Here is a 22,879-nt window from a genome sequence, read left to right on the forward strand (position 1 = left end):
CCCTTCTCAGTATGTTTGCTCATTTGTGCGGCTTCCCTGTATGCCTGGTGAATCTTCTCAGCCCTGACCAAGGGGAAGAGGAAAGGGGCCACAAATCAATTTTAAAACCTATTTCTGTATTTTAGAACATTAAGTAAGAAACATTTTGTGTCCATAGTAAAAAGCGAGATAGTCCCAGCCCATCTTTCTGTCCTCTTCATGTTTTGTGTCAGAAAGAGGGCCTGGGGGGAGTGAAGTATGTGGATGGCACGTTTTGCCAGCTGTGTCAAGCCCTTATTGCCTGGCACAAGTGGCCTGGTACAGGTGGCCACGGTCTGCAGGACAGCCTCACGCAGCCTTGAGAGCTAGTTTCTCTGTGAAAGACTTAAACTAAAATGCAGTCCTAGAGATTAGCAGTCATTTTCAATCTCAGGCCTTGATTTTTATCTCTAAGCACGTGGCCTGACCCGTGGCTGACACTTCTGGAGGTAGTTTTAAAGTGAGACCGGGGACTTCCCTGGCGGTCCAGTGGTTGGGACTCCGTGCTTTCACTGCGTGGGCCCTGGTTCAATCCCTGGTGGGGGAACTAAGATCTCACAAGCCACGTGGCACAGCCAAAAAGGAAAAAAAAAAAAAAAAGGTAAAGTGAGACAGGCAATAGGAGAACGGTAGGCGTGAATCTGAAAGATAGTGAAAAAGAAAATGTGTTAGCAGAACACCGTTCCCAGTGGCTCGCCTGTCCGTTGGGATTTGTGAAAACGGGCTGCTCTGCAGCACTGTCCGTAGTGAGGTGTGTCCGTGGCCACCCCGTGCTCGTAGGTGATGCAGCACCCGAACGAAGGCGCCCTGGTTCTCGGCCTGCACAGCAACGTGAAGGATGTCTCCGTGCCTGTGGCAGAAATAAAGATCTACTCCCTGTCCAGCCAGCCGATTGACCATGAAGGAATCAAATCCAAGCTGTCTGGTAGGACATGTGTGGTGTTGGGAAGCCCTCCCCGTCACCTGATCTCCATCCCAGGAAAGCCTAACACGTTCCTAGGAAAGAGGAGCTTAGAGCTCCCTGGAAATGAAAGGGGGTCGGGGCCCTCTCCTCCACCCCGGCCGCGTTTCCACTTGAGGAGAGCATGATTCCAGCCAGCCAAAGCCTCTTAGACCAGATCTTCGCCCTGCGAGGTCATCTTATTAAGGTGTCTGTTTCCAGACCGTTCTCCTGATATTGACAATTATTCTGAGGAAGAGGAGGAGAGTTTCTCATCAGAACAGGAAGGCAGTGATGACCCACTACACGGGCAGGTAACTTTCCACAGCCCCTCAATAAAGCGACCGAGAAGCAGTTACAGACCTTCCTAGGGTTTCCCAACCTCATTCCATCCCCCTACCCACTTAGGACCTGTTCTATGAAGATGAGGATCTTCGGAAAGTAAAGAAGACCCGGAGGAAACTAACCTCAACGTCTGCCATCACAAGGGTGAGCCTCCAAGGTCCGGGGAATGTTCTAGCAGAGATTTGCAATCTGGGGGTAGGATGGGAGTGTTGTATGCAGACTTCCTGGGGGCTTTTTAACATCTGCACAGGGCCATGCCCTCAAGGCCGTGACACACCCCTTGGTACCTCCACCTCCACCACCAGCTAATTAAGCACCACTGTTGCAGAGAACCAGCGTTCCTGATAGGAGCGTGTTATATTCTTCAGGTTATCTTAGGGTAGAAGAAAGGTTGAGAAACCTTGTTGTAGACTTTGGAACAGATGCTTCCTCGGGGAGCAGAACCCCTCAGACACCCTCCCTCCCTTCTCCAGGTGATTACTTCAGGTTTCGTACTGTCCACCGCACAGATAAGTCCAGTCCTCTCTAGGAGCATCTCCATTTGGAATCATTTGTTGAACTAACCCAGGAATAGTAGGCTAGTGCTTGGAACTGTGGGCTCGATACAGTGCCTGCCTTAATGGATCCAGAACCTTAGAGACCAGAGGCCTTTAGATTGTGTCTCCTGCACGCGATCTCCTCAGGAGTCACTACTTTTGGTGAAATTAGAGTCCTGGACTGAGATGCTTAATACCTGAATTTCTAGGTTAACTTTGACCTCTTCTGGGGTTCCCGTGCCAGAGTTCGGGGGAGTCAAAAGTGCCAGGAGCTTTTTGGAAGGGAAGTTCACAGTTTCATTTGTCCCCAGAGGCATCCTGATTCTCTCTAGCGCAGAGCAGCCCAGGGACCCCAAGAGCAGAGATTCCCGTCACCTTCAGGAGTGAAATAAGTGGAGGCCAGACCTTCCGAACATGTCGTATCTGAGCCTGGTCCACCGTGAAACACGCTGTCCTCTCTCCAGGCATCCTTGGGTATCCCTGGGCTTCAATGTATAATAAATCCTCAAGGCTGAGGCCTTGATTGCCCCACCGGATGATGACTAGAGCGCGTTTGAACTGTTTCATCGTCCTCAGGCTTCTAATCCTCGATAGGCGCTCCTAGGCCGGGTAAGGCCCATCCTGGCCTCCAGCCCACCCTGTGCTCTGATGATGGCAGAGGCTGGAGGTCACTCTCTGTTGTGGCTCCTCCTGCTAAGTTTTTCTTTTTCCTGTGCTGTAACCACAAAGAGGCCCCGTTTTCTTCCCAAAGGTGCCCCCGGGAGCTATATAAATCGCCTCTTCTGTGGTCGCCTCCGTAGCTTCACCGGTTATACGACCAGAGCTCAGTGCTCCTTTGACACCCACTCCCCGAAAGGTGTTTTTATTTTTTGTGTTAACTGCAGGCACTTTCCAATCAGATTTCCAGAGTAATTGTCCTTTCACTCCTGCCTCCCGTGCACACGAATCCTTCTCTCCCTACCAAGAGCACTTTGTCCTAGACATGTTAATTGACTCGGCGTTCTCTGAACCGTCTTCTGCGTCTCGGTCGCTGTGGCTCTCGTTCCTCCTCTGCTGTGGGTGCCCTTCCACCTTGGGGAGCCCCGCCCTTTCTTGAAGGCCCAGCTCAGTCTCACCCACAAGTTAGTCTCCCCCATCCCCAGGCAGTGAGTCTGTCATCCAGTCAGGAGGTGCTGAGGGCCACAAGCTAGTCGCCGTGCCTTGGGTTGGACACGTAGAGATAAGGAAGGCCCGGTCCATGCCGTCAGGGAGCTCACAGTGTCCAGTGACACAGACACATCTACACAAGTGACCGTAACCCCGTAGGGCAGGCGCCAGACGAGCTCTGCGTCAGGGGCAGCGATGGTCCTAAGGGGAAAGTGACCGGCTCTGAGCAGGACAGCTTCGCGGGCAAGATGCCAGGAGATGGGTTTTCTAAGAGTAAATAGAACTTCGCCAAGTAGATCTGGGGACATGTTTAGTCAAGGCAGAAGTTACCATGTAAATGGCCCAGAGGGGTGCCAAGTCGTAAGCAGTTAGTTCCCACCTAAGTGGGGTGTGAGGAGTTGGGTGGTGGGTGAGGCCAGGGTCAGGCAGAGCCAGCCCTCAGCAGACACAGGGTGACACCGAAGTTCTTGAGGCTCTGGGGCCAGTGAAGGCCTTTCATCTGGGGAGTGACGATGTGAGATCTGCATGTGGAACAGTCGCAGTGGACTCTGGAGGGAATGAGACTGGAAGTGGGGTGGGAGGAGCTAGTTGAGGGTGGTTGGTGGCCCCAGAGAGGGGCGAGGAAGGAGGCCGGACGGAAGCAGTGCGGTTTCGGGTGGACAAGAGGGTAGGAGTCAGCACCCCTGGGCTGAGGGTCGGGGGAGACTCCGGGTTCAGATTCGGTGACTCCTCGGTGCCTGGGTGACCAGGAGGGGGAATGCACGGCGCAGAGGGTGAGCTCTGTTTTGGAAACCTCGAGTTTGAGGAACCTGTGTGTATACAGGTGGCTCTCACCGTGGTTCTGAAGTTCTAGAGAAAGGGATGAGCGGGAGGTGACCGTGGGCAGTTACTGGGCTGGGGGCGTGGCCCCGGTTCTTCACCAAAGCCGGCCCTCGATCACTCTGCCGACTGGGCTGCTGGCTGAGGACTACTGTGGCTTTGTCCCTACAGCAACCTAACATCAAACAGAAGTTTGTGGCCCTCCTGAAGCGGTTTAAAGTTTCAGACGAGGTACGACCCCTTACTCCCGAGCTGGATGGTGAGTAGAATTCCCAGAGTTTCACCCTCATTCCTCGGGCACAATCTGGAGTCAAGATTCCAGGAACCCCACGTGAGGGGGTAGCTAAAGGAGGGCTTTCCGCTACTTGAAAAGAGAAGGAAAGATTTACATGTAGCACCCAAGCTTCCATGGTATTCGAAGCAGGGGCACATGCTTCTGCCCAGCTTTCGGGTGTGGGGTGTCCAGCACAGATCCAGTTGCTATCGTTCAGTTTTCCCTCCTGCCCCGAGGGGAACATCGTGAGTAGCAGCCTGTGAGGTGGGGGCCTCCTCCATGGCGTCAGGGACTGGCCGCTAAGAGAAGCAGTGCATTCCCTGGGCTCGCAGGCCTAGAGCCAGTTTTCATGGGCTCTCTTCTCAGTGGACTGAGACAGGGATGGAGATTTGTCCCCTGCGGGCTCTAGAGGAGGCCAGCATGAGCCCGCCAGGGCCCCAGGCGTCTGGGTTTCCCTGCGCTAGTTCATCGGGAGAAGTACCGTCTGAGCCCCACTCTTCTTCCTGACGCCGGGCACTAGTGGGGAGCACTAGGGAGGCTCTGAGCAGGGACGGTGGCCTCACCACATCCCTGCTCTCAGGATCAAATCACAGAAAGCACACCAAGACCACCCTGATGAGCGTGAAACTATGGCACGTCCCTTAAGGGGACTGGGTAGGGAAGCCAGTGGGCCCTGCCCAGGAGGAAGGAGATTCCCGTCTGCCATGTTGTTAATAGGGGTAGCCCCAGACTCCAAGGTTTTGTTTTCTCCCACAGGTGGGCTTTGGGCTGGAACACGTATCCCGAGAACAGATACGAGAAGTGGAAGAAGACTTGGACGAGCTGTATGACAGTCTGGAGATGTACAATCCCAGCGACAGTGGTCCCGAGATGGAGGAGACAGAGAGCATCCTTAGCACGCCAAAGCCCAAGCTCAAGTGAGGCCCGCACCCCCTCTGTCACACTGTCTCTCTAGGCCGTGGCAATCTCCTAGACTCCCCTCCCTCACCCCGCCCCCCCCAACCATTACCTGGGAATCTCGGTTCCTCACCCCTTCTGAACCGCCTGCCGTCTGGATAAAGCTCGCTGCTTTAGCCTCTAACCGACAAAAGCCCCGATAGGACTCTCCTGAAGTCCTTCGGTCCAGGTCCCTACTGGTCCAGCCTCTGCTGTGTCCTTCCTCGCCGGCATCCTCGAAGCCCGGGTTGTCGATCTTTCTTGAACACCAGCCCTGCCCGGCTGTCCGTGAGCTGCTGCTCTGGGCCCTGGCGGCCACTGACCCTGGCTGTGCTTCTTTGCCACAGGCCCTTCTTTGAGGGGATGTCGCAGTCCAGCTCACAGACGGAGATTGGCAGCCTCAACAGCAAGGGCAGCCTCGGCAAAGACACCACCAGCCCTGTGAGCAAGACCAATGGCTGTGGGGTGTGGGAGTGGGACCAGGGGAGAGTCAGGGCTTAACACTGAGCCCTGTGCTCCTGGCTCATTTGGGACCTACGGGCCATCTCATCTTGTTTCAGCCTCAGTTGTCATCTCAGTCCTGCTGGGCTCTTAGTGCTCTGACGATATTGCTGTGGCCAGGCGGGTGTTCTTTATGGTCTGTTCCCGCCATGACCTGGCGCCTTCCCTCCCGGAACACGCAGTGCCTCAAGACCTCTCCCTTAACGCCCGTCATGCGGTAGCTGGGAGTGTGGCACCCAGCCAGTGGTGGCGATTCTGCATCCAGGCTGGGGAGAGGGTGGATGCAAAGGGGCAGGAAGGCCCCAAGGTCTGTTCAGGAGAAATTACATGGGCTTGATTCAGAAAGTGAGCAGTGCCCTCGAAGAATTTAGAACTCGATGGGCTGATTTCCATTTTGCCTGGCGAGCCAGAGGGAAAAGGAGCTGTCTACTGCAGCACCCCAGAGCCCCGCATGACCCCAGGACCACGCTCTGTCCCTATTTGGGAAGGCTCTCCCCAGCAGTGGATCAGGGGCAGAGGCCCGGGTTGATGCTATATCCGCCTCGGGCCCTAGGAAGCTTCCCTCCCCCTTGTTTATGACCAAAGGCAGGATGACGTGTCTGATTTTTGTGGTTTTCGGTTTGCTTTGAAAGCCCAGTGTCTTCTCTGTAGATCAAAAAAACTGAATCCTTTAAGTCCTTCTGCTCTTGCCGCTTTAACAGAGGGAATATAAAACTCACCCTGCGCGTAGGTATTAATTGTGAGGAAACGACCTGAGGCCTGTGAGGCTCTCCATCCCCTGAAAAGCGCTGTCTATGGAAGGGCTGCCTGCCGCCGGTCCCAGGTGTCTGCGGACCGTCAGCTCATGGACTGCCTGCTGCCACCAGGTGGCGCTGTCGTCCACGTAATCCCTCTCCCTGCTGAAGGCGCAGCAGGGTGATCCGGCCCTAGAACAGCGGCACCACGTGGCCTTAGCGAGTAAACGTGGGATGGGAAATGGCAGCCCCCACCGAGAATCCCTCCACCGAGAAACCTCAGGCCCGCCACTTGCAGACCGGGCACTCTCAGCCTTTCCAGCCCAGGTTCATATGATATGGGGCTGAGGAGGCCTTACCTGACTAGTTCTGCACAGGATGTGGCTTGGGGCTGCTCGTTCTCACAGGGGGCTGCTGGATGGCCCTGCTGAAGCATCACTGTCCATGTGGACAGATCATTGGTCCCTGGAGCCAGATTCCATAGCAAGTATAAATATAAGGGATGACTCTTCTAGAGAGAAACCTGGGACCTGGCCAGGGGAGGACTGTCTTACGGTGTCCTAGGAATGCAGAACAAGGGCCCTACTGTAACACAATGCAATCAAATTTTAAATGAGATTAATACCCCAGAAATGCTAAGCGTGACGCCTAACATGTGGTGACCGCTCAATAAATTTTAGGGATCGTCGTTACTAAATCAGTAAGAGAAACTACTCTCTACTAATGAAGCTGTTTCTGGGTTGATAGAATTTGTAGGTTCTACATTTAGTCTCAGCTGCATGGCTTACAAAATTTAAAGAGAAAAATCACCTTGATGCTCTGGGCCTCAGGTGCCTTATTTGTGAAGTAAAGGAGTTGGCCCAGGAGCCCAGTTAGCTCAAAAGTCAATGGAGTATCAGTCTTTACAGTGTGATGGCCTAAGGATCCCTGTTCAGGCCAGACATTTCTTTGGGGCAGGGTAGGGCTGGTTTGAGAGCACATGCTCTGGAGTCAGACTTCTGGGTTTGAATCTTGACTCCATCACTCCACTGACTGTGTGATCTGGGCAGTTACCCAGACTTCGTGTCCTCATCTACAAATTGCATGTAAAAAGGACATGCCTTACAAGGCAGTGTGAAGATCCAGTGCGAAAATGCAGCTAAAGCCTCCAGCATGGCGCTTGATTGATGGTTGGATTGATTTATGGCATGGGGAGCATCAGTAAATGGAAGCTGCTTTGCCATTGTTATTACAGACCCTGAGAGCCGTTCCAGTTCTGGACTCCTGAAATTGATAGAATCTAGATGTCTTTTTAGTGAGTTCTTCAAATTCTGGTTCCCTGGGCCAGATTTCAGACTTTGCTGGTTCTCTGTGATATTTCTATTTTGAAGAGCCCCATATGTCCTGATGTGGGTGTGGAACTTTGGAATCCTTTAGTATGAAAGACACTTTGGAAACTACAGAGCGAGGCTGTGCTCTTACACAGAGAACTTCTAAACGTATTAGGGAAAACATACGGGGATGGTGCATCCATAGGCAGGCGTGCACATGCTGCCCAGCTCTTGTCCTCTCTTCCCTGATTTCCCAGCCTTGTTATTCATTTATTTTTCTTAACCTTCCTTTTTGTTCCCCAAGTTTCAGAGGATTCAGTTTTATCACTAGAACCAGAAGGAATTTCTGCTGATACAAATTATTACAGCTGTTGAGTTTTCCCAAGACTTGAGCACACAGTAGCAACATAATTTTGTTCTTGGAGCAGATAACAGTAGGCCCCGACAGCGCTTCAGTTGGGGCGGCCAAGAGATGGAGACTTTCTGCCAGGACTGCCTGCTGCTAAAAGTTGCTAATTCCACAGCACTGTAACTAATGGTGCTAGAGACCAGTACTTGGTAAAATTGAGAGCCTAAAGTGCCACCGCGCTCTGCCCCCTCCACGTGCGCGCACACGCGCGTGCGCACGCACACACACACAAGCACGTGCACCCCCTGCAGCAGCAGCCAGCATCGCCCCCAGGCACAGCGCCTTGCACCGCCACACCTGCCTCAGAGCCACTCAGTTAGGCAACACAGCTACTGCGCTGCTGGGGTGAGAAGAGCCTAAAATATTTATAGAAGCAGGAAGAAGAACTGGGAGAATCGGGAGTTTGCTCCCGGTGGGGCTGACTGAAACATGCAGAAGAGTCAGTGCACAGCCCGCAGGTGCCCCACCCCGAGTCCACCTTAGAGCGCTCGGCACATCTCAGCACAGCGCTGTGCCGTGAAGCACTGCTCTCCTGTCGGAGGGCCGACCACAGGGCTGCTGCCTGAGAGCCTTCCAGTAGGACGGTGTTATCGCCCCGATTCCTTTTCTTTAAAACGTGTTTAATTCACTTGTCATGCTGAGGTCCCAAATTGAGTGAAACCATCTTCAGTCTTAAGTCTGATGAAGAGTTCTCTGGGAGTGTGGACTCTGTTATCGTCGGTTATTCATACAGACAATGTGTAAATGAGCTAGCGGTGCAATCCGGAGGCAACCTGCTGTGCGTGGCTCTGAGCAAACCGTCTCCCCCTCAGGGGTCACAGGGTCTGGATAAAGTGTGTTAGGTTAGTTTTGCAGACGGCTCAGAGCAGTGGTCCTCAACCAAGGGTGATTTTGCCTCCCAAGGGACATTTGGTGAGGACTAGAGACATTTTGGGTTCTCACAGCGGGGATGATAGGGGATAAGGGGCTGCTCCTGGCATCTAGTGGGTGGAGGCAGGGATGCAGCTCAAATCCTGCACACGATGCCCCTGAGCAAAGAAAGACCCACCCCAGATGTCGGCGGTGCCCACGTGGAGAAACGCTGGTTTAGCGTATGGTGTGGGCCTACTTTTGTGGTCCTTGTTCATTGGTTTGCTGAGTGGCCCCTTGAGCTTATTAGGCCATTTCTCTGTACTCTGTTATTTACTCAGAGAAAAGGCTTTGGGTCATTGGGAGGAGGTGGGATATCCTTGATCCTTTCTGATTCCCTGGTTCCCCACAAGAACCAGAGACCCACTGAGGCCAGGACCTTCCCCATAGCTTAAGATCCACAACCCGCAACTGCTTATGATTTTGACATTGGTGTCTGCACAGCCAGAAGCAGCATTAGCAAGTGTGAAAAATCTGGTTATGTATCTGTATTTGCAAAGTACATTTTTAATATTTATGAGAAATGCTAATAAAAGTTGGGGACAAAGGGAGAATTATTTCACACCTAAATGGCTTAGTATATTCTGTTTGAGGGTTTTCCAGATGTTTCTACCAAGCAAAAAGCATTTGGCTACCATGGATGTCTTTAGTCTCGAAATCAAAGACGTGAACTCTGAGATTCCCCTTTCTTCTGAGCAACTCTGACAGCAGAATAGGCCCTGTGTGCCCCTCCTGGGCAAGGGTGTTTACCGAACCCAGGGTTAAGACTGACAGATCCCACAGCCATGCCATCTGAACGTTGAGCTTCTCTTTCCTGGTGACGTCTTGTGAGAGTCAGAATTTCTGGGTTCCGCATCTCGCTGTGTTATTAATTTAATGATCGCAAAATAACTGACTTTTCCGAAGCTCAGTTTTCACAAAAATATGCTCCTAGTAAGATGAAACTCCCAAAGATTTTATGAGGTCTTCAGATTAAGTGAAAGTATTTTAAGCTTCCAGGGGACCTAGAAAACAGGTTAGAGTGGTGGTTATTTGGATTGATGATGACTAATTATTATAATTTTTGCAGATGGAATTGGCTGCTTTAGAAAAAGTCAAATCTGCTTGGATTAAAAATCAAGATGACAGCTTGACTGAAACAGACACTCTGGTATGTATGGTTTGGGCTCCTGTTTCAGCTGTTTAAAATAGTCTTTGGTACCTTTAGAAACAAAGGCAAAAAGATCCTGATGACCACCCTGAAACTTTGGCTTAACTCTGTGCACTTGTGAATGTCCTGCGTGCCCTTCCTCCCAGAATCCTTACCTGTGGAATATAACGCTTTTCCCCAAACTAGTAAACTAGAAATGTCCCCATTCTGCCCTTTAGTTAGATCTGATCAAGTGCTAATTTAGATAATTTCTCATTATCTGTCACCCTCGTTTACTTCTCAGATACGATGACCAGTATCTTCCCCCGAAAAACCATCCCTTCCTCCAGGTTGCTTTTACAATGGCCAGACAGCCCACAGCATTAAGTCTCCAAGTGATTACTAGTCAGCTCCTCTAGTCAGCTAAGAGGTGTTGGAGCTGCTCAGGGGTGCATGGGATGGATCGGCTGGGGTGCCCAATTTAATTACACACAGGTTGAAATTCCACACACATACACATGTTGAGCACTGAAGGTGCAAAAATGAGAACACCATGGATCCACCTCCGGGAGGAAAGCCAGCCGGGGCACACCTGGCGCAGAGACTCTGTGGGGCCCGGGAAGGACAGAGCCCTTCACCTGGGGGGAGGGCGTCTGAGCTGGGCCCGCAGGTTCTGCCACAGTTCAGCCGGTGGGACTGGAGGCCGGACCCAGCAGATGGGAGGGAACAGAGAACTTGACCGAATACCATCTGGGGGTGTGCTGCACATCCGCCTTACGGTGGGAGCTGCTAACTGAATGGAGTCCGAGGAGGAATTGTTTCAGGCTTATGTTTCCTATAGTAAATAATGCTGCATTAAGGATCTGGTGTCTGACAAAGCCTTAGGTTGGATTCAACATTACTGTAGTTCACCCGTAATCCGAGTAACCCATCTTCCACTTTGGCCCATACTGCACAGCGGTTGTTTCAAAATGAAGTTCCAGGGGCTTCCCTGGTGGCGCAGTGGTTGAGAATCCTCCTGCCAATGCAAGGGACACAGGTTCGAGCCCTGGTCCGGGAAGATCCCACACGCCGCGGAGCAACTAAGCCCCGTGTGCCACAACTACTGCGCCTGCGCTCTAGAGCCCGCGAGCCACAACTACTGAAGCCCACGCGGCTAGAGCCCGTGCTCTGCAACAAGAGAAGCCACCACAATGAGAAGCCCGCCCACCACAACGAAGAGTAGCCCCCGCTCGCTGCAACTAGGGAAAGCCCGCGCGCAGCAGCGAAGACCCAACGCAGCCAAAAATAAATAAATAAATTTTTATTTTTTAAATGAAGTTCCAGTCATCTCACTTCCTGAGTGAAACACTCTCCTTCCCACCTAGAGAAGCTAGATCATCAGCCCAGGTTTGTGGGCTGTCAGTTCATAAATGTAGGGTACAGATTGAATAGCAGGAGATGGTGCCCGGTACAGCGGGTACACTCAGCTAAATTAAAGTCACGGTGTCCTCGTCGGGTGGGGAAGGAGTTGTAGAACCCTGTGCTTCCCGGAAAAGAGAGCAAGGGACTGACTTTCTCGTGACGGTCATGGGCCCTGGCAGGAACCACGAGGCTCCCGTGGTCACCGAGGGGAAGTAACCCTCACTGCTTCCTTTCCTCCATGGCAGGAAATCACTGACCAGGACATGTTTGGAGACGTGAGCGCAAGTCTGGTTGTGCCAGAGAAAGTCAAAACCCCGATGAAGTCCAGTAAAACGGACCTCCAGGGCTCTGCCTCTCCCAGGTACTCAGGGTTGGAAGAAGCTCCTAAAGCGTTGGGTAGAACGAGGGAAGCCCAGCAGGAGGGGCCTCAGGAAGAGGGGGCAGGCCATGGCTCTGGGTCAGGGGGCTGTTTAACCGCCTCCTTCCACGTCTGTGGCAGCAAAGTGGATGGGGTTCACACCCCCCGGCAGAAGAGGGGCACTCCCCTGAAGGAGCGACAGCTCTCCAAGCCCCTGAGCGAGAGAACCAACAGCTCCGACAGCGAGCGGTCCCCAGACCTGGGCCACAGCACGCAGGTACCCCGGCCTGTCGGGCGCCCCTGGACCTTGGTCTCTGTTCCGTTGTCTCCTTGGGCGGTTGGGTGAAGAGGAGCGGGCAGTACTTTGAACGGCTCTGAATGAAGCCTTGAAGACAGACGTAAAGGGGGACGTCTAGCATGCTTCTTATTTGCTGCTGCTGAGGAATTGGGGGGGAGCCGGGGACGGAGCAGGAGACTCTGGCTCGTTCTGCCCCCATCAGACCTTAGTGGAGACTGTGCGGGGACAGTGGTTCTAGGGACAGCAGCCATCGGCTCTCACGGGACGTCTGCTCTGAGCTCTGATACCCTTAGTGCTGCTGTGGGCCAATTAGAGTGGTTTCAAGCTGGCACGTCAACAGTATTAAAATGTTTTGATTGAGGGCTTCCCTGGTGGCGCAGTGGTTGAGAGTCCGCCTGCCGATGCAGGGGACACGGGTTCGTGCCCCGGTCCGGGAAGATCCCACATGCCGAGGAGCGGCTGGGCCCGTGAGCTATGGCCGCTGAGCCTGCGCGTCCGGAGCCTGTGCTCCGCAGCGGGAGAGGCCACAACAGTGAGAGGCCCGCGTACCGCCAAAAAAAAAAAAAAAAATGTTTTGATTGAAAGACCTAAGAGTGGCTGGGGCAGGCACAGAAGGAACTGGCCCTCGGGAGTCCTGTTCCCTCTGAAGGTCAGTCTCCGGGGGAAGGATTCTCCCTCGACAGACCTCCTGCTCTCCTGAGGTCAACAGCAGGCCTGTTCATTTCCCTGATACCTATCATTGGAAGGGAAGTTTGTGTCCATGTGGCTTCCTGAGCTGACGCTCTTATAGCTGAAAATGAACCCGGGACTAGAATAGCCCGGTGCCTGGGGCGAGGTATTGTCCTTCTTGTTAATCACTGTTCCTGAAATACCTTTGTTCCCTGTGCCGGGGGCGCTCCCCACACAGCCTCCTTGCTGCTCTCATTAGTTCTCTCCCCGGCGTTGCCCTCCTTTTCCATCCTGTGAGCGCCTGCTTGCTGTCTTCCTCCTCCTCTCCTGCTGCCCTGCTTCATTACCCTTCGGGGCCCTTCCTGCTCTGGTGCCCCTGGCGCACCAGCCTGTGTTCTGAGGCCTCGCTTTGCTTGTTCCTGATCCCCCTCCTTCCCCTTATGCTCTGGCCTGTGGGATACCGGGTCTCCCGCACAAGTCCCTGGTAGCTGTTCTCTGAACACCCCTGCCCCAGGAATTCTCAGCCCTCCCCTCAAGCTCCCTGGGGACTGCCCAACAGACGCTTTTGTCCTTGTAGATTCCGAGAAAGGTGGTATATGACCAACTGAATCAGATCCTGGTGTCGGATGCAGCCCTCCCAGAAAATGTCATCCTTGTGAGCACCACTGATTGGCAGGGCCAGGTAAAGCATCGAAGGTCGCAGGGCTGTGGAGGAGAGATTCTGGGGAGCAAGAGACAGATTTGAAAGGCAAGGTGTGGGGAAATAGGAAATCGCCCCCCTTTCTCAGGCCCCCCTGCCCCGAACTTAGCCCACAGTTCTGGACTCTAGTCCCAGTCCCGTCGTCTTCCCATCTGTGGGGCTTAAATCACCAATTTTCCGTACCTCGGTTTCCTCAGCTTTAAAAGCACGGCGGTATCACCTGTCATGCCCGCCTTCCTGGCCCTGCGTCTCAGGCAGCATACCGGAAGGGAGGTGCCTCGAGGAGCACCAAGTGCTGTGAGACGCCAGAGGCGCCCTGGTTTCCACAAAGTCCGCTCGGCAGGGGCAGGGCAACAGCAGCCCCTGTCCCTCCCGCTCCCGTCGTCCACCCGGTTAGATCCCGGGGCCACCTAGCATGTGGGCGACAGAGGCCGCGTTAGAATCTAATGTGCCCTAGGTCTTCCCACATTTCCGTATGAGCCCATCTACGTGGGGTCCGGCCCCACCTTCTCCTTGCTGGCTGCCAGAAGCCTGACCTTTGCCCGGCTGTGATCTGAACGACAGAGGATGGGGCCCCGCAGCTCGGTCTGGGCCTCGCTGCCCTCTTGGCCTGTGGGGAGGCAGTGCCCCTGCTGCGTGGCCTCACCTGTGTCCCTGCTCCTTTCCCTCCCCCACCCCACACAGTACGTGGCAGAGCTGCTCCAGGACCAGCGGAAGCCCGTCGTGTGCACGTGCTCCACGGTGGAGGTCCAGGCCGTGCTGTCCGCCCTGCTCACCCGTATCCAGCGCTAGTAAGGGCTCGGCTCTTCTCCTGCCCTTTGGGGTTCCCTCTGACCTCATCCTCCCACCCTGATTTCTAAGCAGTGAGAGGACCTCCTGGCCTTATCAGACCAAGAATTCGTAATTGGTACCTGGTTGGGCAGCGTCAGACCGCGGTGTTCTGATGCCCCTGCTGGCCCCAGAGGGTTGGAGTGAAAATGTCACCTTCCTGCCTGCCTGCCTCCCCGCCTGGCCCCCTGCCACACCTTGAGTTGCCTCGTCCTCTTCTTAAGCCTATGACGAAGAAGGCCGGGCAGAGAGAGCCCAGGGTTTTACAAGACCTTTTACTCCCGTCCCTCCGACTACCCAGAGTCGGGGCCTTCCCTCCGTGGGAAAGAGCTGCGGGCGTTCCCGAGTGTCTGGGCTCATGCCCACTGCCAACCCCAGGGCACTGCTGAGTTGTCTTCCCGTGAGCCTCAGCCAATTCTGCCTTCCTTCTAGACAGTTCCCTTTCCTCTCTGATCCTGGGTTTCTCTCTGTTTGCAAAAGCGCTGTGGTTTATTGCCTCTCCCTGTACTATTTTGTTTATTGGTTTGCTTTTTCCCGTGGGCTGTTGAGATCAAGTGAAGCCTGAGCTTGGGGCCTTCCTCTGAGCAGGACGCAGGCCCACCTGACCTGGCCATGCCTCTCCCCTTGCTTCCCAGCTGCAACTGCAACTCCTCCATGCCGAGGCCGGTGAAGGTGGCAGCGGTGGGCGGCCAGAGCTACCTGAGCTCCATCCTCCGCTTCTTCGTCAAGTCGCTGGCCAGCAAGACCTCCGACTGGCTGGGCTACATGCGCTTTCTCATCATTCCCCTCGGTAAAGGCTCAGCAGGGCCCACTCCTGAAGCGGGGTGGTGGCGCTGGGTCCCAGGAAGTGACGGGCAGGGAGACCGTCACCGGGCCATCATTCACCCCCTCACCAGCTCTCCTTGTCTGGTTTCCACCTCCCAGGTTCTCACCCGGTGGCCAAGTACTTGGGCTCCGTCGACAGTAGGTATAGCAGTACCTTCCTTGATTCTGGCTGGAGAGATCTGTTCAACCGCTCAGAGCCCCCGGTGTCAGGTAACAGCCCCTCGTAAGGGACCAAGACAGAATGTGGCCTGATTTCCGGAGAGCCAGGGGCAAGGGGCGTGCTGCTTCTCCTCCCTGTGGCGTGTTCGTTTTTTTCAGTACTTATTAAAAGGAGGCCCATTAAGCGCAGCCCTTCCACTCTGGATGTGTTTAGTCTCTGCCGTTTGCTCTGCACAGCTGGAAACGAGGGCTGTGAGGGTGGCAGGGAATATGAATAATGCTCCTGAAAGACAGAGGAGAGGTGGCAGGGATGGGCGCACAAGCTTGGGCTCTGCGGGGCCGGGAGGTGGTCAGTTCTCCCACAGGCCTTGCAGGGAGTGCCAGGCAGACGTTGGATGGGGAGGGCAGGCTGCTGCAGTGGTTCCAAGGTTGCTGCAAGCAGAGATGGAGGCGGGGGCGAGCCGAGCCTGGGAGGGGCAGGCTGGGGAGGACAGCACGCAGATCGGATGGGAGGACGGCACTTTGCTCCATGATTCGTTAGGTTCAAGCCAGCGGGTCTTTAGAGCCCTTTCTCTGCCTCAACTCCTGGGGTCTTCTGGTGGGACTCAGGAAGGGGGCTCTCGGAGAGGGTTTTCGGGCTCACCTGCTGAAATGTTGGCGTTTGTCTCTTGGCTTCTCTGCAGAGCACCTGGACGTGGTCGGGCGGGTGATGCAGTACGTCAGCGGCGCAGGCGTGACGCACCAGCTGCCCGTGGCGGAAGCCATGCTGACCTGCAGGCACAAGTTGTAAGTTGACCGAGGGGTTTCTTAAAAACAGGTTGGGTGGGCTAGATAAATCTTAGGTCTCCTTTGCTTTTTCATACTTTCCTTCTCCCTACCCTATTTCCCTTGGTAAGAACTCAAGAGGATATGAGAGTGTTTTTTGCTGCCTCCCCCCAAGGCGTTCCCTTCCTTGCCTGGGCCTCCCCACCCGTGTGGGCGCCCCTCAGTACAGACACGGGAGCAGTGGTAGAGTGTGCAGAGTCGGAGCTTTTGCCTCCATTTGGTGGCTCCTCGCGCCATCGGAAGATGTTGTGTAGTGTCTGGACTCCCTTAAAGCCACAGTAAAACATGGAAAGCTGTGTCCCGGTCTCTCCACGAAGTCTCACCCCCCAACTGTAAAGCTTTCCTGTTTCTCCCAACAGCCCTGATGAAGACTCGTATCAGAAGTTTATCCCCTTCATTGGCGTGAGTACAACTCCCCTGTTCTCCGTACCCCACCCACCCGTTCTCCTGGCCTTCCTGTCCTGCGCGCGCACACGTGCGCGTGCATGCACACACACACACACACACACACACACACACACAGAGGACTCATCTAGACAGCGGTTCCCATCCGGAGGCGATTTTGCCCCCAGGGGACATCTGGCAGTGTCTGGTCTGGAGACAAGTTTGGCCGTCACAGCTGGGGACGGGGGTGGTACCGGCATCTCATGGGTGGAGCCCAGGGACGTGCTAACCATCCTGCAGGGCACAGGACAGGCCCCCGACAGACAGTGATCCAGCCCCGAGTGTCAGCAGTGCCGAGGTGAGGGAGCCCCAGGCTGGGACAGGCACCAAGCTGTTCCTTTCAGTGTCCTTTCCCGATCAGGGGCCATCCCCAGCTCACCACGGGTATCTCATGTTTATTACACCAGGCGCTGAACTTGGTGCCGTGGCCTAGGGAGTGATGTCCAGGGCATTGGTTCTACAGGCTCCAGGGAAAAGAAAGCTGCCTCGGGGATAACGATAGATGATATTCGTAGAAGTCCGAGGAGTCGGTAGCCTTCAGAGTCGTGTGGACACCAAGCGGAAGAGGCTCTTTCCTCCTCCTGCTTAGTCAAGGCAGAGTCTCTACACGAGCGGATCTTGAACATGAAAGGAAAACCTCTTGGGTGTCTTTGGTGTCAGGTGGTACCGGCCTTTGCTGCACAAAGGCCTAGGCCACAAGGCAGAGACCGACCAAGAGAGGGAGCGCAGAGGGGACAGAGCCGATGCCCTCCCGGGACCAAAGCACGACACAGACACATGGCTGAGAACTCTGATTTCCATTTGCAAGACAATTGAGTTTCTCTTCCAAACCAGCTGGTATCTTTTCCTACAGTCTCCCTGAGGATCCTCCCAGCTTCTAGGGGAGATGGGGCATGTGTGGGTGAGGGGCCCAGCTCCCACTGTCCCTGTTCTCTGTTCGTCCCAGATCCTGGGCATCTCGAGAGATCTTGGGAGAGGCCTGATCCTGGGGAGATCCTCCGTAAAGCCTCCTGTCTGCCTGGTCCAGTCAGTCCCCATTAGCCACTGGGGCTGCTCCCACAGCCCCGCTGGAGGCCCGGGGCCGTGGCCTGTAGCCGAGGCTGGCAGTCTGACCCCCATCTTTGTGGAGCTGTGGGATCTTCATGGAGCTGGGGGTCACTGCCTACTCCAGCCTCACAGCAAGACAGAGGGATAGAAAAAATTAAAAATTCAAACAAACAAAGGAGCTGGCAGCCTCGTGCAATGCCAGAGGAGAGAGGGGAGAGGAGTCGTGTCCAGAAGTTCAGAGTATCGATGTGTTACTTTCTGGGAATTAAAATCAGGATGTGTAGAGGATCGGGAACAAATTTCAGTGAAGGGCAGCATTGTGCTCTGATCCGTGTGTGACCCCTGCTCCCTGCCGTCCCCGGGGCCCAGCTTCCATGACCTCCCCGCCCTGCTGTGCCTCTGCCGGGTGCTGGGATTCACCTGTCACCTCAGGCCCCAGCCCTGACCTTCATGGTCTGTCTCTAGCTGTGCCCTTTGCTGGCCACTGGGGGGCCCCCTTCTGTCCTTCCCAGAATTCTCTCAGAGGAATCTAAAATTCTCTGGGGAGCTGAAATGGACACCACTGCCTTGTGGGGAGGGAGTGGCGGTACTGGGGACCCCCTCCTCATTGGTGTTCCTCCAGATTCCAGGAAGTCTGGAAAGGAGGGGCCTGCTCCCAGCATGTCAGCGTGTTCCAGCTGTTCGCTGGGCCTGGTGCAGCACACGCGCCCCCCCCAAGCCCCCGCCGCACCCCGCTCCTGTCTGCCGAGACTTTCTCCCGGTCCTCCCCTCTCTCTGACATGAGACGACGGCCTCCTGCCCAAGTGGTCTTAGAAGAAATGAAATCAGGATACGAAAGTGCTTCCCACCCTCCAGGTGGCCTTGCCTGCATCCCCAGAGGAGAGCTGCAGGTCTCCTGTGCCCCTGACTTATTGTTTGCAACTGGGTTTTTTCACATCTCTTTAACTATCCGGTCTGCTCGGGATCGGCAAAGAGTTTTAAAGCCTGCGATCCAACAGTGTGCAGTGGCGGCCGCTGTTTCCAGCTGATCAGAGCGCATCCAGCTTTGGTAGGAGGATCTAATGCGGCATCTCTTCTCCCTCCCAGGTGGTGAAGGTGGGTCTGGTCGAAGACTCTCCTTCCACTACAGGTGAGCCTGGGGCCCCTTGGCCTCTACAGGGTGAGGGTGGTGCCTTGCCATCTCCTTCCTATTCAAACAGGCCAGAGGGCGAAGACTCGGGGTCCCAGGCCAAAGCAGAGCTCGAACCTCGGAGCGAGGCAGTGGCCGGGGCGGAGTGGGGAGCAGGCTGCAGCCGAGACAGGGGCGCCTCGACTCTCTGGCACCAGAGGGTCGGGACGGCTTCCCCTGCCCAACTGTGTCTGTCTGTCCCGCTGGCAGGCGATGGTGATGACTCACCCGTGGTCAGCCTTACTGTGCCCTCCACGTCGCCGCCCTCCAGCTCAGGCCTGAGCCGAGACGCCATGGCCACCCCTCCTTCCTCCCCGTCCATGAGCAGCGCCCTGGCCGTCGTGGGGTAAGCCTGTCGCCGGTTCCTGTCTTTCCTGCCACGTCCCTCCATCGGGGCAGCAGCCCGACTGATTTCCCTGCTGCCACAGCGTGTAGGACGGTGACACTGAGCTTGGAAGGTGGCGGGGGGAGGGAACGAGAGCAGTGGAGCTAGGTCGCTGGCCAAGCAGGTCATCACACAGCTCTGCAAATGCAGGCTCCCGTCTGTCCTATCTGCCTCACAGGTATAAGGTCGAGTGAGACAAAGGGCAGAGAGGCCCTTGGTAGCCTGTAAAGTGCTGTGCATGTGTCTCGTTGTAGGACTGCCCAGTGTGTTAGAGGGAGTGTGGGCGTGGGCGTCACACACACCCGGATTTGAGTCACGGTTTGTGTTACGTCCACTGTGTTAGCTTGTGTTAAAGAACAGATCACTCAGTGACACCTGTTAAAGCAAGAGAGACTTTCTCCGCGTTGGGAACAGTCGCCATAGGTGTCGGGACCACCTCGATGGGATTTTGCAGTGAGAGAGGGATGGGACTTGACTCCAAACCCTTGAGCAGCTGGGTTTACAGTCCAGGAGCAGCGTGGGGGCAGCGGATAGAAAATCACCAGGAGGAACGTCGGGAGTGAGGAGGGGTGTGATTCCGGCTAAACGGACCTGACAGGAGCCTTGCTGGCGACACTCCTGAGGGAAGGTGGAGGGTGCGGAGCCTGATCAGAGATCCAGGGTGACCAGAAATGCGGGCCGGGGGCTTCTTGCAAGAACTGGATTTTCCAAGGAAGTGCACAGGTGGGCCCGGGAAGAGGTGCAGGAGCCTGACTAAAGTTTGGTCAAGCAAAGAATCTTTGTCACTTGGGCAAGTTACTAAGCCTCATTTCAACTCCGTGAAAGTGAAGGTGAAATAGCCACATCGGTCTTGCTGTGAGGCAGAAGTAAGAGCGTGCATTAGTGCCTGGCCCGTGGGGGTGCGGCCTCCTTCCAGGCACTCAGTCTGTCCATCACTGAAAGTCTGCCGCGGCCAATGACACGGGCAGGACCCTGTTCCAGAGCCCAGGCTCCTGGGCCCCAGCAGTACCAAAGCCGCAGAGAGAGTACTGTGAACAGTTAGGGAGGGGTGGCTATGAGGGGGACGGGAATTTCTTTAGGATGTCAAATGTCCAAAGTTTAGACCAGGCAGGCAGGGAGGCCTCCGGGAGCTGAGCAGAGCGGGGGTGGGCGGGAGGGCAGTCCCACAGCGGGGCTCAGGGAACAGCCTTCGAGGTGGGAAAGGGCTGAAAGGAGCCCCTGCTCCTTCTTCCTCCCCGTTCCCTTTCTTCTACCCTCACCTTCCTGGTCTTCGGGTGATGGTCCCCATGGAGCAGAGAGGGTAGGCCCTGGCCAGTGGCTTTTCCAGAACCCCCAGTGACAGAATACAAAGTGTTCTCAGGGCGGAGCCCAGACCCCAGCCCCCACCCTCCCTTGCCCTGTCTTCCCCCTTCGCTTCCCATCGAGGGTCTGCCGCTGACTTGCCGAAGTGCATGAAAAGGAGGAAATCCCACCGCAGGTCACATCGTGACCTCACGGTCCAGGCTTCCTGGGTGCCTGGGGGCCAGCCTTACCCCGACCTCCTTTCCCATCCAGTTTAAGCTGGCTTTTTAATGGAACCACTGAATCCAGGCAGAAAGAAAAGCGTCAGATGACTTTTGTAGCCTGTACCTATTGTGTCTGGCGCCTCCTTTCAAGAAAACATCAGCTCTTTTTCCCCTTCGAGCTAAAATTATCCCTGAGCTAGAAGTGCCATAAACGGGAGAAAGCCACAGGTCGGCATCCGTCAGCTCTCCCGGGGCTGCTCCGGAGCCGCCATGGTGCTCCCGCCTCTGCCCCACTTAATCTCTCTCACGCTTGGCGGGGTTCTGCCCCGGCTCTGCTCGTGGGGGGTGTGCATGTGTCTGTGTGTCCTTGTGTATGTGTGCACACGTGTGCATGCACACACTTTCTCCCTTCGTTCCCTCGTTCCCGTGTGACTTTTTATTCGGTTCCCTCGTGCGGACTCGGGTCTTCGCCCTCTCGTGGCTGTGTCCTCGGATCAGCCTGATTCTCCACTCCCACACCAGCCAGTGCTGTGAGGCTGGAGGGAACCCGGAGCCACTTAGCGGGCACCTCCCCCGGCCCCTCCCAGAGCCTGGCGGGGCCCTTTCCACCCCGTCTGCCCTGTGGTCGGGAACTGAGCCTGCTCTCTGGCGTCGCCCCTTCTCCAGGAGCCCCAGCAGCCCGTATGGGGACGTGATTGGCCTCCAGGTGGACTACTGGCTGGGCCACCCTGGGGAGCGGAGGAGGGAAGGTGACAAGAGGGACGCCAGCTCCAAGAACACCCTCAAGAGCGTCTTCCGCTCAGTGCAGGTTTCCCGCCTGCCCCATGGTGGGGAGGCCCAGCTTTCCGGCACCATGGCAATGACCGTGGTCACCAAAGAGAAGAACAAGAAAGGTAAGTGACATGTGAGGCCACAGGCCATCAGGGCCACCAGGCCTCCCCGTCTGTCTCGGGGGCTGGGACAGGACGTGCTTCTGGGAGACTGTGGACGAGGACAAAGGCAGCACACGTTATCATGTGATCCAGCCTGGGGTCCCGCGGGGGTCCCGCCTCACCTTGTGGGACGAGGCCATTCCTTCTGTCACAGAGGAGACCGCGCTCCCCAGGGGGTCACTGGTCCCTGCCTGCAGAGCATCGGCACCTGAGGGGCTGAGGCAGTTTGCGCTGCTGTAAAGAAGGGAGGCTTTCTGGCCACCGCCCTCCGGGATGGACGGTGTGACAGGGGAGGACATGTCCCCCTGCCACAGCCCCACGGAGCGGAGCACTTGCACCCAACCCTGGAGGCCACCCACGCCTTTGTGAGCAAAGGGCATGGCTGTTGTTAAGAATCCAGGAGAACGGAGCCCAGCCCAGAGGAGAGGGTGGCTTCAGCACCAGCAGTGGCGGGGGAGCGGGTCCCGTGCACTGGGAAAGTGAGGCAAGAACCGCCACGACCAGCCCACCGTGGGGACGTCACTCGCTGCTGTCGGTCCCCGTCGGGAAGCCACACAGCTGGCTCTGTGCCTGCAGAAGCCAGCAGGGTGACTCTGGGGCGCTCGGCAGCCTCCCAGCCGTCAGGAAGGGGCTTCCTTCACTGCCGGGCCCCGCCTTCCTCTGGGCACATCCAAAGCAGCTGGGCCTTTCCGTTCATGCCTCTCTGGAAGAGCTCCCCTGGAGGGCGGCCAGGGCCGTGCCAGACCCGCAGCCAGGAGCCGTCGGGGCACCCAGAGACCTGCCTAGGGCGTCCCGGGGCGGAGCTCACGCAAACCCTGCCGCAGGGCCTCCCCGCGCAGGCGCATGAGCTGGTGGGAAGGAGGCACCCGACAGGGCAGCAGAGCCCCTGCCCCACAGGCTGCCGGAACGTTCGAGCTGGAAGGGACTCGGAGACCATCTGGCCCTGGGTCCTCGTTATTCAGTGAATATATCGAGGCCCAGGGAGAGCAGGAGCTCGCAGACCCTGATACGTAGCCCGGAGCCAGGGAGCAGGGGAGGAAGAGTCGGCTGTCTGCCGTTCACCTCCCTTCCCTTGGGGGGAGAGGGCAGTGGACGGGGGAGAGTGGTGGCCGCTTTTCAGGGGCTGTGACAAGGCGGTTCCTGCTTGCTTTCCAGTTCCCACCATCTTCCTGAGCAAGAAGCCTCGAGAAAAGGAGGTGGATTCTAAGAGCCAGGTCATCGAAGGCATCAGCCGTCTCATCTGCTCTGCCAAGCAGCAGCAGACCATGCTGAGAGGTGTGGGTGGGGAGGAGGGAGGGGCAGACCATGCTGAGAGGTGTGGGCGGG

General features: G+C 56.0%; 1 protein-coding gene across 1 annotated transcript in view; it reads left to right on the plus strand.

The window, feature by feature from the left end:
- Positions 1-22,879, plus strand: part of PACS1 (phosphofurin acidic cluster sorting protein 1) — a 158,472-nt gene that overhangs the window by 117,543 nt on the left and 18,050 nt on the right. Inside the window, exons 5-23 of the mRNA XM_029209417.1 lie at positions 799-943; positions 1,181-1,272; positions 1,367-1,447; positions 3,976-4,035; positions 4,835-4,995; positions 5,362-5,455; positions 9,947-10,027; positions 11,656-11,771; positions 11,910-12,045; positions 13,313-13,417; positions 14,120-14,226; positions 14,899-15,053; positions 15,188-15,298; positions 15,931-16,033; positions 16,432-16,474; positions 18,650-18,692; positions 18,942-19,077; positions 21,288-21,514; positions 22,709-22,828. Coding sequence (XP_029065250.1) covers positions 799-943; positions 1,181-1,272; positions 1,367-1,447; positions 3,976-4,035; positions 4,835-4,995; positions 5,362-5,455; positions 9,947-10,027; positions 11,656-11,771; positions 11,910-12,045; positions 13,313-13,417; positions 14,120-14,226; positions 14,899-15,053; positions 15,188-15,298; positions 15,931-16,033; positions 16,432-16,474; positions 18,650-18,692; positions 18,942-19,077; positions 21,288-21,514; positions 22,709-22,828 — 2,116 coding nt within the window. The remainder of the gene's footprint in view (positions 1-798; positions 944-1,180; positions 1,273-1,366; positions 1,448-3,975; positions 4,036-4,834; positions 4,996-5,361; positions 5,456-9,946; positions 10,028-11,655; positions 11,772-11,909; positions 12,046-13,312; positions 13,418-14,119; positions 14,227-14,898; positions 15,054-15,187; positions 15,299-15,930; positions 16,034-16,431; positions 16,475-18,649; positions 18,693-18,941; positions 19,078-21,287; positions 21,515-22,708; positions 22,829-22,879) is intronic.

This window comes from Monodon monoceros, unplaced genomic scaffold (assembly GCF_005190385.1).
Source record: "Monodon monoceros isolate NGI ecotype Baffin Bay Population unplaced genomic scaffold, NGI_Narwhal_1 Super_Scaffold_7, whole genome shotgun sequence".
Taxonomy (NCBI): domain Eukaryota; kingdom Metazoa; phylum Chordata; class Mammalia; order Artiodactyla; family Monodontidae; genus Monodon; species Monodon monoceros.